The sequence below is a fragment of the Clupea harengus genome, chromosome 23, assembly GCF_900700415.2.
Source record: "Clupea harengus chromosome 23, Ch_v2.0.2, whole genome shotgun sequence".
Classification (NCBI taxonomy): domain Eukaryota; kingdom Metazoa; phylum Chordata; class Actinopteri; order Clupeiformes; family Clupeidae; genus Clupea; species Clupea harengus.
In genome coordinates this window covers 5,796,307-5,814,886 of record NC_045174.1, presented here as the reverse complement: position 1 = coordinate 5,814,886, position 18,580 = coordinate 5,796,307, and the positions used below count along the sequence as shown (strand labels likewise).

General features: G+C 46.7%; 1 protein-coding gene across 4 annotated transcripts in view; it reads left to right on the top strand.

Moving 5' to 3' along the window:
• The first annotated feature begins 395 nt into the window (after nucleotides 1–395).
• dock1 (dedicator of cytokinesis 1) overlaps nucleotides 396–18,580 on the top strand; it is a 202,891-nt gene continuing 184,706 nt past the window's right edge. For 3 of the 4 annotated variants that reach the window (XM_012831059.3, XM_031560554.2, XM_031560553.2), the window contains exon 1: nucleotides 397–654. In XM_012831059.3, the coding sequence (XP_012686513.2) occupies nucleotides 606–654 (49 nt within the window). In that variant the 5' untranslated portion in view covers nucleotides 397–605. Of the gene's footprint in view, nucleotides 655–18,580 lie in introns of all 4 variants that reach the window. The other variant, XM_031560555.2, reaches the window with a different exon arrangement.

Here is an 18,580-nt window from a genome sequence, read left to right as displayed (position 1 = left end):
TAGTGCATATTAATGTCCGTTTGAAGACTAAAAAGAGAAACGTCGGAGAGTCCTCTTAATTTAGGACGGGATTATTAACAAAGTGGCCTGGTGATGTGAAAACTTGCTAAATGTGACTCAGAGGTGACTTCATATTCATTCTTCGATGCTGTTGCTCACTGTAGGCTACGAATTTCGTCTGTAATAAAGACTATATGTGACTAAGTGAATGCAATTTCACTGTATTGTTGGTTTGCTGATTTGCTCATGCCCTCTCCGTTAACAACAATGACTACGCACTTTAGGGCGTAGACTAACAAAAAGTCACTTTACAAAGTCACTACACAAACAATAGCCTACTCGCCGTCCCATTTACTACACTAGCCACACACCAGAACTATTTCAAAGAGCTGTTTTACGCCGGTCCTCTGGTGACGCCAAATAGCCCACCACATGACAAAAAGTTTCTCATGAGCTCGCACTCTACCCCCTTGTGGATCATCCAGTTATCGGTGGAAAATGGCGGCTAGAGGTGGAACAGTACATCAACAGTGAAAACAGAGAAAGTGCAGGGAAAACTAAAGGAGCTACACAAGAGTCGACTCAGGCACAGAAAAAGTTCATACATGAGAATGTCTCGTTGGGTGCCCACGAAAAAGGAGAAGTATGGAGTCGGTGAGTAAGATTTAAACTTGCAAGCACCGTTGTGGGCTACTGGCTACTTTGCATCCGATTGCACAAGTTTGAGAAGAACGGTGATTATGATATCCTAGCACTGCCCTGTCCCGAGTTTTTCCTCAACGTTTCAGAGGCCCGTCGCTGTGTAAAAACGGTCTGTGGTACATTAACAGTATCAGTGCAGATGTTCGAATTTAAGAGACATAGATACCACCGCAAGTTTGAATATATTCAAATCCCTGGGTCTTCCTTGTCTTTGTAAAGCGAACAGTGTGGATTGGGAATTGACAGAGGCGCGCCTAGTCGTAACAGTGTTTCCTGTGTTGCTGGGCCTGTACGGGAATCACTTAGCTCTGATTATGCCCCAGGACGCCCATGGCTGCATTGTGCTAAACAAATAGTAGGTACTATTTATTAAACAACGGAAAGTAAATATATATATTGTAGTGAAAGTAGCCAATGCCCATAGTTCTATTCGTTCAGACGAGTGTTTGTTGTGGTGTTTGATTCCCGTCATGCAGATAACCTTACTCTTTCAACCATCAGTCTGTCAGTCAGTAGATGTGATTTTATTCTGTTCACGCTCTGCAACACACACTATAACCGGAGAAAGTTATTTAATTTAGGCTCTGTTAATTAAGCTCTCCTGCCTTACCTCTTCAAAGAGACATAATTAAGTGGAATATAGCGTATATTGCCATTTAGGGACCACAATATTATCTTACTGCTTGCGCAAAACAATGTAGCGTTGTTCTCAAAAGAGACAGTTTGCCAGAGCAGTATAAAAGAAAAAGTAAGACCGATATGTCGTGGGCTAGTCCTTAAACGGGTTCTGCAGCAGGATACTTTTGGAACGAAGCTAAGTGAATGCACAGTCACAATAATGTATTAATAATCCCCATAGTTCTTTGTATACATGACTGGTAGTTTTTTTTCTGACCTCACTGGAGGTTAAAAACAAACACTGCAGTGAGAGTGAACCCACAGCTTGTCAGTAAAGTTTAAAATAAATGTCTGATTTCCCCTGTACGTTCTCACTGTCTTCACCAATGCAAAATACGAGTTGAGTTATAAAATCCACATGCACTATAAGTAATGGCTTTTGGTTAGTAGAGAAAGTCAAGAAACTATGTGATTTACAACTAAAATAAATTACAGATTATCTTGAACAGAAAAATGAATACTCTTTTATTTGAGATGTATTGTGACACAAACATCCAAAGATCAAGACCCTACAGATTCAGGGCCTATAGCAACATCCGAACCACTGCAACAATGCCTGTGCTCATACAGATAGAGACACAGCCAACCCAATGGGACACTTCTGTCTATTGAGTGTGAAGCCTGGTGGTGGAGTTGTGAAGGCTGTGGCCTATTTGGGTGCAACACAAAGGATAGGCCTGGGTCATAGCAGGCTGGCCTCTTGCCGGCTGCAGAGAATTTGCTGCGTCCCAGACTTCAGTGTTCTACCTGGAAACACTCTGGGCAGATCCCAGACTGGGTGTGATCAGGACAGCAAGAGCAGGGAATTCACCGAGTTCATGGCCTTAGTAACCTGGAAAGAGGAAGTAATTATGTCACACGGGAAATTCAGGGGGACCTGGGCTACCTGCCATGAGTAATGGCGACTGATATCCTCCATGTGTGTAAACTGATCGCTTGTTGGAGATTATGAGTCGGAGTCTGAAAAAGAAAGCTATTGTGATTTGGCATATCATTTTACTATCACAATTTACTGTCACAGCTTATCTCCAGCCTGTTTTTAAAACCAGCCTTGGAGTTTCACTGACTGTCTGAGCCTGAAGGTATTTTGAGGAAGTTAAAATAACATAATGGTTTAATGTGTTCCTGGTCAAATTGATGGTGCACGGAAAATGAAAACAATAATGTTACTGCTGAGAGGAGTTAGAAATGTCATTATGGAAGTAATCATAATGCGATCTCATGTTTGCTTATGATGTCGATTAAAGTATTTTTTGGAAGATCGTCAGAGCTGCTTCTAAACAATTGATAGGAGTTCCATCATAGTGCACTTTAAATACTAATCTAATAGTGTCAGTGAATGATAACATTGGTTTTCTCTTCTGTGAAAAAGGATGGTTGAAGCTGAAGTAGTAGATGTTTGAGAAATGAAGTATGTATGAAATGTTTGGTGTGGTTGTTGCCTTCTGACTGTAGCAGAAGAGATGAGGCAAGCCTTCATCTTGCCATGACATCATCATCACCATGGGCATCATGGCCTTGCCTCATCTCCCTGCCTGTCTCAAGCCCATGATGTCATTTCTGATTGGGCTTCTCTGATTGGCTTTGCCTCATCTCCCTGCCTGTCTCAAGCCCATGATGTCATTTCTGCATCACTGATTGGGCTTGCACTTGAGGAGCAAGGACCTGCTAACGTGAAGAATAGCATGGCATGGCATGGCTGCTGATATATTATCCCTTGTTCTTTGTGACTCCTTATTCTTTATTCACAGTAGGGGACTAGAGAATGCATGCCCATAGTAATTGTGATTGTGACAATGAATGGTTTGGTCCACGTTTAACTGTTAGAAAGCTAAAGATCTCGGCTACCTTTTAATGTTGCAAGTCTAGTCTATGAGACAAAAAGCTAACGCTAGCCAGCATGTCTAGTCCATGAGTGTTTACGAGTGGTTTATTCTATGATTGATTTACACATACAGCCTAGTCTCTCCTGCTTCAGGTGTAGCTTTAGCATCTGATCTGATCTGTCATTCTTCGAAGTATAGCATGACTTGTAGCACTACTAAACTCTGGACATTCTTTTGTAGAAGCCTATCAGGTACACATCATTTCAACTATGTCCTACCAATACACAGAAAAAACAGTCTTCCCATTTATCATCGTGATAAAAAGTCAAAATAGAAGAATGTAGCCTAAACCTAATATCTTAAAGTGACGATACACCATTAATCAATACATTATCAAACAGCATCAAGTTGGCAACATTTCTTTTTGACTATTTAAAAACAGATATAGACTACGCAAAGTATCTAAGGATGAGCAAAATATTTTGGTTTTAATTTCAACTGAATAAAGAACAGAATATCTGTATAACCTTAGTTGTTTGCGTTAACATTTCTGTGTCTTGTTATTGGTTTATATGAATTATTGGTTTATATTTATTAAGAGATTCACATTTACAACTATAATATAATAAATAGTATTCTGGCCAGCAGCTTTCTTGATCATTTTTTTTTTCTTTTTTCGTCTAATTCATTTTGGCCAACCCAACTCTGAAGAATGCCTGCCTGAAGGGCTACTAGGGGTTTAGAAGTCTTGCGAGCCCTGCTTGTTTTTCCAGCAAGTACAAAATGCCATTAGACAGACAAGGGTGAAAAACAACCAGCTCATAACATATCTGCTCAGCCTAGTTTGTTGGAACTTCACAGCCCATTGCCCTATTTTTCCTTAGCGCTCAACAGCGTCCTGACCTGAAAGGAACTGGGGAGATGTATTTGGTTGTTTTTATGAGGAATCTCTGGGGTCTTCCTGCTTGACGGAAGGCCAGAAAGCTCTGATATTTTGTTCTTGTTCATGTCCTGCATTCCCCTGAGGTGCTTGCCATGCCTTCACTGCTGCTCCCAGGGCTGCAGGAAGGAAACCTGTTGAGAGGAAACACCTTCCGTACGCTGTCAGAGTACTCAAATCACCTGAAGACGTTATCAGAAGCCCCAGTATGTTTCAAGTTTGGGTTGTCTTGACATTGTGTTCTCCTCATTGCCATTTCAAAACAGATCAAACTGAGTTGATGGAGTTACCAATGGAAGTTTTGGGGGGTTGGGGCAGCGGTGGATGGTGCCTTCCCACACACAGAATGGTGGGAGATTTGATGTTCCCAAACCAAAGGGAGTTATTGTTTTTCTTTTTAGCAGGTTTCCCCTCTGCTGTGTGATGAATTAATTTACGTCCCTTTTGATTGTTGTGTGGAGTGCGGTGTTGTAAATGCCACTCCATTAAAGCGCCGTGACTCCATGAAGAGTGGGGTTTCTTGTTGTTATGTGGTGACTGGAGAGCAGACGGCGATGAAAGCATACACGCTCTCTGGGTGGCTCTCCGACTCTGTTGAGACTCCTGAGCAGTAAAAACATCTCATTGAATATGCATTTGCTGTATTTTTCTCTCTCTCATTCTTTTTTTCTAGCCCTCCTTCTCCGTCTCCTCTCCCTTTTTGACTCTGCCTCCCATGGATTATTCTGTTCATTATTTTGAAGCAGGCCAGACACATGTCTGTCTGGGGAAACAGTGCAGATGTGTGATCAGTGCACCAGGGTTGTGTATGGCTGTGTATTTTTGGCTGTTGAAAGGCTGCTGTGTCCTGCCTTGTATCATCCCCCCACCCCACCCCCTACTTCCAGAGCAGGGGGCAAGCCGGATAAGGAAACACCACTTCCTGTTTCCCTGTTCCTCCCCCACATGTTGCTTCTGTGCTCCCATCAGGACAATGCCACTGCCCTCCCCCTGCCTAGATGTGCTCCCGCCTCACCCTGTCATTAAAGCCCAGGGGATCTTGGCTCACTCAGGGGATTGACTCCGAGGATGTGTCTCATGGATGGATCTCTTTTTTTCCCCCCTCCAGCCTGTGTCTGGGCAGTGCCAGCAGTGGGCAAGAGGGAGTCTCTGCCACTGTTTCAAATTGCAGCCCCACCCAGTCATCCCAGGCCACATCAGGCCCCATTGCAGATGCCTGGAGCCCCCCGTCCCAGCTTCTCTGCTTTAACCCAACGCGGCCTGTAGCCACAAATGAGCTGTGTGGCATTGAGAGCAATTAAGTCTGGTGTAATATGATGTGCAGTCGACTTTTCCAACTGTCTTGTGTTAGCTCTTTTATTATTTTGCCAGCAGTATATATGTCGGCAGTGTTTTTGGGGGAAAATAATGGCTAAAAATTCTCAGCAGTTACAGCTCTGACTCACTAGTTTTTAATGACCCCTGTGTTTTTCAGTGGCTCAAAGTTAATGTAGTTCTTTGTTCGTCATAGTGGAAACTCTAGACCTACTAGCACTTTCTCCCATCTTTGTTTTGCCCACAGCAGACAACACTGGTAAAGGGAAGCCACCTTTGTGATTCCCAGAGATATGCTCGTGTTTTTTTTAGCTCCGAAGCACCTGCTCAAGTTCAGCCATTAGCACGCAGTGTTTCTCTTGTCTCTTTTTGTCTCGCTGTCTCTGCACAAATTCATCTTAACATAACGAGGCACCTGTTCTCACGCACAAACGGAGGAGGAAAGACCGAACAGAGCTGAAGTGACGGAAAGGAAGCTATAACTCAGAGAGAGAGAGAGAGAGAGAGAGAGAGAGAGAGAGAGAGAGAGAGAAAAGGGGGCTGTGGCTAAACAAGACAAGCAAGAAGTGGATTCTGTGGTGTGGTTTGAGGTGTAACTGGTCAACACAAGCTCACTATTTATAAGTATAGGGTTATAAGACACTTTGTAGAGCGCCCAGCCCATCCGCACCTAAACCCATACTGTTGTTTCCTCTAGCCTCTCTATAGTGACAGTCAATGGCCACACAAACACAGTGGGATTATTTTTAGAGTGGTACATTCTCCCTTTGTGTGCACACCCCTTTGTTTGTTTATGTCTCTGCTCTTAAATTCCAGGAAGTGTCACTTCATGTCCTGGCCTTCAGCGACACAGCCACCTCTCCTCTGCCAAGCAGTCACCCTCACAGCCAGCTCCAATTTTGAGCCAATCAGAGTATGACCATCGGGCCTGCTCACTTGCTGATTCGCTGCAGGCGCTGTCATCTGACCCCTCAGCCTTCTCGACATGGTTGCGAGCTTGTTATACTGCTGCTGATGTTTCCCAGCAGTGGCTGGTTTTTCCACCCCACATAATAGGCCTGTTATACGTAAGGCCTTCTTCCTCTTTTTCTGACCTATGTGGTGGTTGGTCCACCTGTGTGTGAGAGAAACAGAAAGTGCACTAGGTTTGCTAACATCATACTCTACAAAGTAGTTTAAGACAATGCCTCACACACACAGACCCCCACATCCACACACACACAGACCCGCACAGGCACAGGCACAGGCACAGGCACACCCCAACACAACACAACACAGCTCATCTCACCTCATTGTGCCCCCCTGCTTCTCCTTGTAGAAGTGTTCCTCTGACAGTTCTGTAGCCCTTTGTTGTTCTTTGCCTTGTAATTGAAGAGAAATGTTTTTTTCTTTCATGCTTGTAATGCCTCTGAGATGTTTTCCTTTCCAGCCCAACAGACTTTTATCTTCTCTGTGAGAAACATTTGCCTGGTGCTCGCACCTTTTTCGGTCTCTGAGAGTAATTCTTTCTTCTTCAGAGCCCCATATTGAATCTTCCCATTACACAATCTTTGTCCTTCTTCCCAGTGAAAAGCAACCATGTCTTTCTGTAGGAGCCGGGGCCTGCTTGCCTCGCTCTGGGAAGTAACAACCCCTGTAAAAAAATCCCTGTAAGACAAATGACAGATGCTCCATTTAATCAGCACTTAATGTGGACCCTGGCCTGCGCCTCCCCACCGCTCCCCACCGCTCTTACCCCTGCACCTCCATTTCAACTCCTCTGTCTGGAAGTTAAAGGCAGAGAGAAAGTTAAGTGACCATGACAAAGTAGTCTCGGCTCTGTGCTTGCCCTTTAGTGAAATGGTCCTGTCCCATGTCATATTTTAATGGTGGCTGCACAAGGAATGGAGGGAGACAAGGATTCTCCGCTGCTGTGCAGTCTTAAACTGACAAACGGCAGCCCAGAGTTGATGCTGTAACTGTGGGCAAGACGAGGCACACACTCACACACTCACAGAGAGTTGAGCTTAAAGAAAATTACAGTTGCTAATGTTGGGCCCATGACTGGCCCATGCACAGTCCTTTACCTGCTGATTTACTAATCAGTCATAGACAGGGCCAGTCACGTGAGCTTGTGATGGTCTTAGCGGTGTCTTTTGAAGGGCTCTGATTGTTGATTGATATGATTGTTGTGATTCATTTATCAATGTGTAGTTATACGTCTGACGTTGCCAAAGCCCATTGATGCTTAAATAAGGAAACTTGCAGCGTAACATTCTGTACAGATTAAGGTAATATGAAGGATCGTTATTATTTCATCCAGAGCAATAATACATAAATTGCATTTCATTGCACGTTTTTATGGCGAGGAATTAACTACTGTAAGCCTGATATCAGCTGTAAATTAAAGTGGTTGTCATCTGTATGGTTTAGAGTCTCTTTATATATGGCTGTGGGCTTGGTGCTCTGGGTGTGTGAAGATCCAATACAAAAAGGCAAGTAGCCACAGTAATGTAGGAACTGTTGCCTGTTAAAGTCTAGATATAGTGAGTGAAGGGCCTACATACTCTCTGTGTGTGTGTATTTGTTGGGACTTGCACCCTTTTATGACTCTCACACTCCTTGGCCACAGAGAAAGGGTGACCCAATAAATCTGTAATCAAATGCACTTAATATGCATATCAGCCTATTTTCTATTCAGGAAGCAAGTACATTTAGTGTTAATGGATTGACAAGGCAACCTAGTTTGAATGAAGGGACATGCAGCAGCAAACAGTGCTCCCAGGAGTCATTCAAACACTAATCATCCTGCTATTGTCTGAGACTATATATCTTTGGCCTCTCCTTGCCAAGCAGCTGTTTGTAGACCAGAGAGAGAGAGAGAGAGTGTGTGTGTGTGTCTGTGTGTGTGTGTGTGTGTGTGCGTGCCACTCTTATACAATGTCATGTCTATTATGTTTCTCATCTCTTCCCCCGAGTCCCCTCCCTGTTGCTGCCTCTAAGATGGACAGCTCCTCTTTGGTGTGCACTCTGCCTGGCCTTCAGACTCTCCCCTGGGCACAGATGGTTGATGTGGAGGCTGTGACAATGAGAAACAAAGGTTAATTGCACTGCCAGATCTGTACCCAAGCATACAAATGAACTCTCATTAATATAAATGCTTACTTAATGGTACATAATGAATACTGTACCAACGTCCTCTCCCATAAAAAAAGATCTGTGGACATTCGGGATATGCCTTTCATGTGTTTTCATATAGTGCCTCATTGATTTGTCTGTTAAATATGAGGTGTTCTTCTGATGGAGGCGGCATGATCTTACCCCAAACTGGTGAATTGAGTTGGCTACCAAGGACTGCCTGCTTTCTATGGAGAGTGAGTTCTGTGAGGTTTAGTTGAAATGGTTCGAGTTAAGTGCTTGTATATGCACATGATCATGTGGGATCTCCGCTCAGTGAAGGCCCAGATGCATAGTTGTCAGTCACTCTCCATGTCCAACGCATCCAGTTAGGCCTACCCATCGAGGTCCAACACAGCCTTTCCATCTTAGGCTCCACAGCTACCCAGCTGCTGGGATAACTTAGCAAAGTGAGATGAGTGAGTGGCATGTCTATAAACATGTATGTGTGTGTGTTTATGTGTGTGAAGGGAGGGACTATGCAAGAGAGCAGAAGGGAGAGTACATGTGTGTGACGTGTTCGGATCTTTCAGCACTCCCTTTTCCTATTCTGTGTGACACACCGCCCTGGATTTCCTTGGTTAACCTCAGCAAGCTGCAAGAGTTTTTGTGTTTAGGACTTTGTGAGTGGATGGGTGTGTGTGTGTGTGCATATGCTTGTGTACATGCTGGACTATTCTTGATTCTTTGGCATCTTACCCTAACCTCAGGGAGATGGAAAAGCATTGTCTGTGTCTCTGTCTGTGTCTCTGTCTGTGTCTCTGTCTCTGTCTCTCTGTGTCTCTGTCTCTCTGTGTCTGTCTCTCTGTGTCTGTCTCTGTGTCTGTCTCTGTCTCTGTCTCTGTCTCTGTCTCTGTGTGTGTGTGTAAAGAGTACTGTTGCAGTGCTGGGTAAACCATGGGCAGAGGGGAGGCATTTGAGTGAAAGCTGATTAAGTGGCACAGAACAGCCCAAGCAAACAAAGTCCAAAGTGAAAATCCTCCTCTCTCTCCCCGTCTCCCGGTCTCCCCCACTGCCTAAACAAAGAGGACGGAGGAAATCACTCCTGTGGGAGTTGTATATTACACTCCATTATATATGCATCGCTCTATCTGTCCACATCCATACATAAATTATAGAGCTGATGCCTGCTTGGCATAGCAGATAGCGTCAGAAACACCCCTCTTGGAAAGATGCCGCTGTCTGCGGCGCGGGATATAACTGTCAGAGGAGAGCAGGGGATGGTGATGTATGCCTGCTAAAGAGGCCCGTCACCTGGGTGAGTGGGCTATGGGACCGGCGCGAGGGGAGGGGAGGGGTGGGTCTGTCAGCGTTGGCCACTCGAGGGCCCCGTGGTCAGACAGGGAGACAGGCAGAAACACAGGCATTCAGTTTTGCTGGCGTTTGATGAAACTGCCTTTTGTTTGTGCGCGTGGCTGGTTAAACGCTTGATAAAGTCGGAGCGGCATGCTGACTGTTGATGCATAGTTTGAATGGCATTGTGTATCAGTGTGTTTGTGTATGAGTGTGTTTGTGTATGCCTGTGTGTGTGTGTGTGTGTGTGTGTGTGTGTGTGTGTGTGTTTGTGATGGTCTCTTGGGGAGATAAACTGACGTGATTCCCGAAGGGTTTTTGCAGACGCTGACACCAGTTGTTTTGCGTGATTAATTAACTGTGGACTAATTTGTGTAAATGCTATTCATGAATTGCCTGCCTTTAGTGGTTGGAATATGCCTTCCTCCAGAGATGTGGGAAATGTGATATGGGTTTCTCCTAAGTGCTCTGATGCACATTGGTTGCTTTTTTTAAGATGCCAGTGTGATGTATCAATTATGAAAAAGTACACATCCTCTCTCATAAGTCCAAACATAAGATGTTTGTTCTTGTAGTGTTGGATCCTAGCTAAATATCTAAAGACACACACACACACGTTCGTACGTAAATAAATCACTGGCAGTATAGTCGCTGTTTTATGGCATGATTTTGGAAAGCTTGTGCTATCACAATGACGAAGCTAGCTTGTGATAACCTGTAAACCCAGGAGAGATTCCAGTGAAGTGAAGTGTGCTTGTTCAACAAGTTCTTGCAGTGACTAGTGGCAGCCTGCTGGCTACAGCTTCACCTCACTCTGCCTTAAGCACAGCCCTTGATCCTTGTTGTTGTAAACTGTATACATTTCAATCTACTAAGGATTAGAAGCTAAATATAAATGCATATGTTTTTGTTTGGTCTGCCAGAATGAGCAATTCATGATGAAACCAGATGCATGGTCATATGTACTATGGCTCTCTTCTTGAGTATGGTCCTCTGTGTAATCTTTTATTGATGGGAACTTTTTTTTTTGGATTCTCCTCAGGGATGCACTTCAAATAAGAGTGGGCGCTACAACCTGCTCCTGTTCTCTGAGTCATGAAATGAGCCTTTGAGGAGAGGGAGGGAAAGGGAGAGAGACGGAGAGGGAGAGGGAGAGAGATAGAGAGAGAAAGAGATCACAAATCAGGCAGCGGAAACCACATCCAATCTAAGCCCTATTAGAAATGTGCATTTTAATAATGCCCCCCCGTGAACGTGGCGTGTAGCATGAACTGCCTCCTAGAAGGAGCCCATCGTCAGGAGCCACCCACTTTCCTTGTCTGTGAATAATTCACCGGTGTCCTGTTTTATTCCCCTGCCTGAAAGGAGCGAATATGATGTTGCCAATTAAGAGAGGGAAGTGCTGGAATTCTGGCAGGTTTAGATGGAGGTCTGGCCCTCCTGCAGGAGAAGAGGGTTACTGAGTGTCTGTCAGTTCTGGGTCACCGCAACTCTTTCTCTCTCTCTCTCTTTCTCTCTCTCTCCTCTCTCTGCTCTCTCTCTCCTCTCTCTGCTCTCTCCAGTGACAGAGAGGTGATCTGCAGGCAGGCGGAGGGTTGCAGGAAAACAGCGGAGGTTAATTAGTTTCGTTCTCGTTTTCATCTCCGTCTAATTAATGCAGAGGCTTCCAGCCGGACTGTCGTCAGAGCCCGCAGCGACCTGTCACTGCTGTCACCCGGCCACTTATCCCCCAGGATTATTATATTGATTTCCCCCCTCCTAATCACGTCTATCTGCATTAATTAACAATCAAATCTTATCAGTCAAGTCAGGAAGTAATCAGGTTTATGTCAGGTGGTATTATTAGTTCTGAAGGATATCAGTGTTCATTTAGTGCTGGTGCCCCCTGTGGTCCTCCTGCCAAGCGCAAACTAACGGCTCATCCTCCGACCATGCACTCCAATGGAATTCCAGTCAGCATGTTTTTTTCTTTTTCTAGAACATTCCACAGGCCTTTGTCACATCAATCGCAAATGTTTTGAGTTCAGAAAGATTATCCTGCTGTGGGGGGGGGGGGGGGGGGGGGTGTTTTGCCCCTGAAATGGGAAGCGGAATGCTGTCCAGATCATCTTGTTTACAAGGCTGTGGTGTGTGAGAGTGCCATCGATTATAGCTGCATCTCCGGGCCTGCAGACTGCATCCTCCTCTGCTGCCCTCTCCTGAGTTATCTGCTAAGAATTGGACAGGTGACAGCAGTTGCTTTACTGTTATACATCAACACCTATCTACTCTTTTTCCAGATGAGTGCTCACAAAGGAATAGGGTCAAGGGTATCGTTTGGGTATTAGGAGGATAGCTTTTAAGCACACAAAGACACCAACTCTCTTTCTGTGTGTGTGTGTGTGTGTGTGTGTGTGTGTGTGTGTGTGTGTGTGTGTGTGTGAGAGAGAGAGAGAGAGAGATGGGTCACCTTGAAGAGGCACGGCAGGCCTGCTGTAGTCTGTGTGATACACTCTATTTCTCTCTCTCTCTGCTGTGGCTGCTAATAATGGGCTACCTGCTGCCACCCAGACCCCCGCCTGCCCCTGTGTGACCCCCCGCTCTCTGCCCTGCTGGCCCTGTCTGAGAGACGCGGGGTTGACTGACCTCCTCCGCTCCCCGCCCGCCTCCTCTCGCTCCTCATCCTCTCCTTCTTCTCACAGCCCTTTCCGCTCCTTATCTTTCTGCAGATGCACCGTCTATCTTTCTCGACTTTGGCTCGCGCTCGTCCCCGCGGCCCCCTTCCCAGTTCCTCTCGCGGTGACTTTCAGTGTCTGTCGGTGCAAGCCTGAAGCATGATGATGAGTTGGCTTTTCTCTGCCGCCCGTGTGCCTCCGCATCCTGCCCCAGATGATGAGAACAGCAGCATCTTGGGCTTAGGCTGGCGCACAGAAATAAATCAATCCTCTGCATTTCCGTGAGCACTTAAGAGCTGAGTTGAGCTGAGCCATGGAGAGAAATGCACACAATGGCAACAAGTACACGAGACCAAGGGGGGGGGGATTCTGCTGAGTCAATTATGGTAATTCTGCTGAAATGGTTTACTGCCATTATCTCCTCATTAAAATTCCCCACACAAGAACTTATTGTGCACTTTGCCAAATAATTGGATATACCTAGATCTGCAGAAAGCGCTCTTTTACAGGGCCCAGTATTGGTTCTTTAAGCTGCAGCCTGACAGTTCCTGTGTGTGTGTGTGTGTGTGTGTGTGTGTGTGTGCTTCTGCTGGTGTATGTGTGTGTGTGTGTGTGTGTGCGTATGCTGGTGTATGTGTGAATGCACTTTTGTGAGTGTGTGTAACATTAGCTGATAATAAAGACTGTTGCTAGCTGGCACTAGCTTGCTTGCTTGCTTGCTTTTGTGAAGTCAGGTCCCTATTTTTAGTGATGCTGCCGGTCATGAAAGCCTGACCTGACACCAGTTTGAATTGGCTCATTATGTTAGCAAGCCAGCTTATTACATGGCCTCATCTCATCTCTCTGTGTTTGGGTCAGTGTGTGCCTGTCAAAGGGATTTCACCTAAGTTCACTTTCTTTTCCAATCTTCTCTCATATGTGCCATTCGTCCGAGTGGGATACTTTAAGCGTGCTTGAAGCCGAACTCATCGGGCTGGATCTGTCTGTAGTGCCCCTCCTGTGTTGAGTGACCTGCTGTGCTGTGACTCGGGGAAAGGAGTGCAGGAGCCCACTGAAGGTCTGTTAGCAATGCAGTCGCTCTGAGATCACTCTAGCTGATTGCCCTCTCCTCTCAGCTCCTCTCAGCTCCTCTCCTCTCCTCTCCTCTCCTCTCCTCTCCTCTCCCGCGCTCTCTCCTGCAGGTGACCTAAACAAATGCTCCTCTGCACAGGGAGCTCATTGTACCGGCGGACAAGCGCCCTTCAGAGGGGCCAGGTGATGTTGGCTGTGTTCTCCTCAGGCAGGGGGGAAGCTTCCATTAGGAAAATGACCAGGATCTATTGGAGTGGCTTTGTGATTTATGTGCAGCTGAAAGGCGCGTGGGCTTGGGTGGTGGGGGCGGGGGTGGGGGGGGGGGTTTGGTGAGGTTGAGTGCATTGGCATGAGGGAGCTTGTGCCCTGCCAGGTGCCATTAACGGGCGGCTGGTGCCGACACCGGTGCGGCGGCACAGACGGTTCCTCCTGCCATCATCCCTGCACCTGCGACACGCCGGCTCCTTCTCCCCCTCCCCCTCCTCCTCCTCCTCCTCCCTCTGTTCTTTCTCCTCCCTGGACAATACGACACTGTCTCCTGAATGAGACTCTGGGTGTGTGTCATGCACGTTGTGGCTTGCGCCCAGACCGCCTCCCACGCCCGACAGCTCTTTGATGCATTGTAAGGCCCTGTCCCACATGATGCACGTGACGTCTGAACTTTCTGCTCGTTTATTGTTGTCGTGAAAGCCGTGGCTCGCCCATTAGTACCCACGGTGATCTCTCAGGGTTGGGCGGAGTTCAATTCCTCTCCCTTTCTCTCTCACTTCCTCCTAATTTCCCCATTCCTCCTCTCTTTCACACAATCTCACTGTCATCCTGTGCTTCTTGCTCCCAGCCTCCACTCTCTCTCTCTCTCCCTTCCTCTGTTCAAGTTATTTCTTCGGCATGAGCAGCCTTGTGCTTAATTTCAGGTTAATTGCTGGAGCACTATCTCGCAGCCTGCCGTGCAGATAAACATGGCAGGCTGGCTGCTGTAATTGATTTAAGAGGGATGGGGGGGAATGCAGGAGGCATGGTGGGAATCCGGCTGCTGCTGGTGGCTGCTGGGAGGCAGGCAGGCAGGCAGGCAGGCCACATGGGTCCAGTGAGGCAGCAGGTAGAACACTGAAGCTGATTGGCTGGCTGACGTTGGAGGAAGATTGAGTGGAGGCGCTCCTGTTTTCCCATGAGGGTGTCCCTCCCACATGCATGCCTGATTTCCCCCTCATGTCTGAGCTCTTTTTCAGGTTACAGGTACAGATAAAGACGGGCACAGAGACACATACAGATATACGTGAAGAGCTGACAGAGTTGTGCGCCCACACGCTCACACACACTCTTTCTCTTTCTCTCTCTCCCTTTTTCTCTCTCACACACACACACACACACACACACTCTTTTTCTGTCTCACTCTCTCTCTTTGACACACACACACACACAAAGAAACAAATACACACACATACACACAAAGAAACATATACACACACACAAAGAAATATATATATACACACACACACACACACACACAGAAATATACACACACTGAAATAGGTACAAACACACATGCATTTCTATGGGATAAAGTACAGTGACAGCTCTGTCACTCACAACATGGATTGTTTTTTCAGTCACCTGACACATTGAGAGATGCTGTCATTTGTGCATCCTGTCAGTCAGACTTCTCTATAATAGCATCGCCTGTCTGTGGTTGCTCTCAACATAAAATATGCCTTTTACATTTTAATTATCATAATTATGGATTTAGTCTTCCCTGGCACCGACTCACGAGGGTAAGCCAGTCTCTTGTGATGCACCTAAGCATGTGGTTTTTCAGTGTTGATACTCATCTCTCTTTGTACGTGCCATGTGAGGACACGGTGACAAGCAGCAACTTTAATTACCCATCACATCCTCCGCTTGGTCCCAGATGGAGCACAATTGCAACTCCATGATCCAGCCGAAGCTGTTCAGTCTGTTCCATTGCATTATTCAGAAGTCACTGACAGGAGCAGTCAGCGCACCGTTAAGCAGTGTCTTTATCTGGGTTTGTGTGCGTGTGTATATATGTCATGTTTACATTTAAAACATATCCTGTCCTTATTCAGTCACCCACATGTAACCCAAAGGAGTAAATGGTTGACGGGATCCAACCCGGTGTGTGTTCCCTTGTCTTTCTTAAACTGTGTGTGAGTGTGTGAGAGAGATGAAAATCCTGTCACTGGCCCATCTGAGTTGTATTTTCACAGGGTGCTCTACACATATCTTGTAAATCTCAGCAGACTTTAAAAGTCAAATGTGCTCAGTATTTGGGTCTCTTTAGGCAGCGCTACGTGGCGTTCGCCTTCTCAGAGATGCATTGATTTGGCCATATTAGGCGGCTGGAGCTCCAGCATGCTGAGGAGCATGCAGACTCCTTTGAAGCCATTGAGTGTGGTAATGGCCTCTCTGTGGCTCGGGCGGCTGGAAGTGGACTCCCCTGGTCTGCCAATAGTAGACGGGAACCATTTCTCCACCATTTCTCATTTCATGTTCACCGGCATCAGAGCTCTTCTCTTCCATTTCCTCCTGTGAGCAGGGCCAACACTTCAGAGGCGGGGCTCTCCTTCTCTCACTCTTTCCATTCTCGTTCTCTCTCCCTCTCCCACTCCATCTTTTACAGTGTGTATGATGAGGTATGTGACCATGTTGTGTAGTCTTCCCTGAAAGCAGATGTTGTGTGTTCACTGCATGTAGTGAGTCTGATGTATGAATCAGATGTTGTGTGATGAGGTCATAGTGCATGTAGTGAGTCTGATGTATGAATAAGATGCCTGTGTGATCATGTGGGATGAATTAGTCTTATATTAGTCAATATTTACCCTGAGGATCTGTCCATGTCTAAGATATGTCTTGAGTCTTGTGCTGTCTTCATTGAACCTAAAAGGACCAGCGGTAGAACTAATAGAAATGCTACTGGTGCCTATTGAACACTCCCACCGTGTGTGAGTTCATTCAGAAAAGCAAATGCTGTCTACACACTGGCTGTGCCACGGCTGCCTATTTCAAGCGAAGATGAAATGAGATTTGTTTACATGTGACAAAATACCAAGATTGAAGAAAATGTCCGGTGAAGGGATAACTGTTGAATCACATCCTGTTTGGACAGGAGTGTTTGTTTTTAGAACCAGATGTGGAAGTCTCCATCCTACTGCACTACGGCTGTCTCTCTCTGTCTGTCTCTGTCTGTGTGTCTCTGTGCTCCCCCTGTGTGCTGGGGGTGTCTGTCTGTCTGTCTCCCCTGTGTGCTGGAGGTCGCTGGGCTGGAGTCACAGGCTCTTCTCTCTCTCAGGCTGGCTGCAGTGGAGACTTGGGTGTCTTCCTCAAAGAGCTCCATTCACACAGCCAAAGAATAGCTCAACAGCCTCCTCTGCTCCCCACAGTGATCTTGCTGTGGCAGGAGGAACACACACACACACACACACACACGTCTCTCACCTCTGCAGGAGATACTGACTGGGGCCTCTCTCTCTTACTTCCTCCTGTGTGCTATTTTTTTTAACATTTCTCCTACTCTCTCTTCCTCCCTCTCATTCTCTGTATCCCTCTCTCTCTTCCTCCCTCTCATTCTCTGTACCTCTCTCTCTTTCTTTCTCTCTCTCTCTCTCTCCTAATCTCCCTCCTTCTCTCTCGGGGATATAATAATATGCTGTAGCCAGTGTGGATTAGCCCAGGTTATTAGTGAGCCAGGGTATGGAATGACAGTGGTGGTGTTGGGTGTTTAATGCTGGCGGTGGTGAAGAGTGGGTAAGTGGATGGGCTTCTCCTCCCTCCTCTCATTATCCTGTTCTCCACCCCCACTGGAGATAAGACCTGCATCCTAGTACCGCACACGCTTATGGAACAGTGCTGCTTACAATTGGGCCTGTGGAAATGGATGTTACCATTTCCTGCCTCTCTGTCTCTGCCCCTCCGTCTCTGCCTCTCCGTCTCTGCCTCTCCGTCTCCGTCTCTGCCTCTCCGTCTCTGCCTCTCCTGCTCTGCCTCTCCGTCTCTGCCTCTCCGTCTCTGCCTCTCCGTCTCTGCCTCTCCTGCTCTGCCTCTCTGTCTCTGCCTCTCCTGCTCTGCCTCTCTGTCTCTGCCTCTCCGTCTCTGCCTCTCCTATCCTACTCTGACTCCCTCATTCCTTCTTTCCATCTTTCTGCATTTCTCTCCTATCGCATCCCTTTTCTCTTTCGTTCCCTCACCCTCACATTCTCTCTTTTTCTCTCTCTCGCTCTCTCACCCTCACTCACACTCTCTCTCTTTCTCTCTCTCTCCCACCAACCTCATCTTTGACTCTCATTTTTCCCTCTCAGTTTTCATTACCCAAGAAGACATTTGCATTCAGCTCAGGGGACTCCTCTGCACCGCGCCGGCTTCAGTGCTCTGATGTTTATTTCATAATTGGACGGCTTCGGCGGCCGGGCCTCTGAATGGCGGCGGATGGGAATTGATTTGCATATGTTGTTGCCGGTTAACCCCCCCTGTGTTGGGACGAGATGGAGGAGTGGGCCAGAAATGCAGATGGATTTGTCTTAATGAGACATTCCTGCACACATCCAGACGCTGCAGTGACCTATTGATGCACACACAAAGAGGGAACATGAACACGAGACTATTAGAATGCCACATGCTTAACACTACATGCGAAACATGCAGAACATGCACCAACATGCAAATAGGCAGCGCATGGGGAGACGTGTGGCGGAGGAAGAAGTGAACAGAAGTGGCCCATAGTGGGTGGTGTTGGTGCTGTGAGATGGTAGAATGTGGTGGCCTGGTCTGTGACGCTGGCGGTGATGGTGGTATGTTTGGTGAGTTGAGGAGCAGTGTGAAGGCTGTGGTGATGGTGACGGTGATGGTGGTATGTTTGGTGATGGGTGAGGAGCATCCTGGACTCATCTTTAAGCGTGAGGTGGCACAACTCACCGGCGGGGCAGGAATCC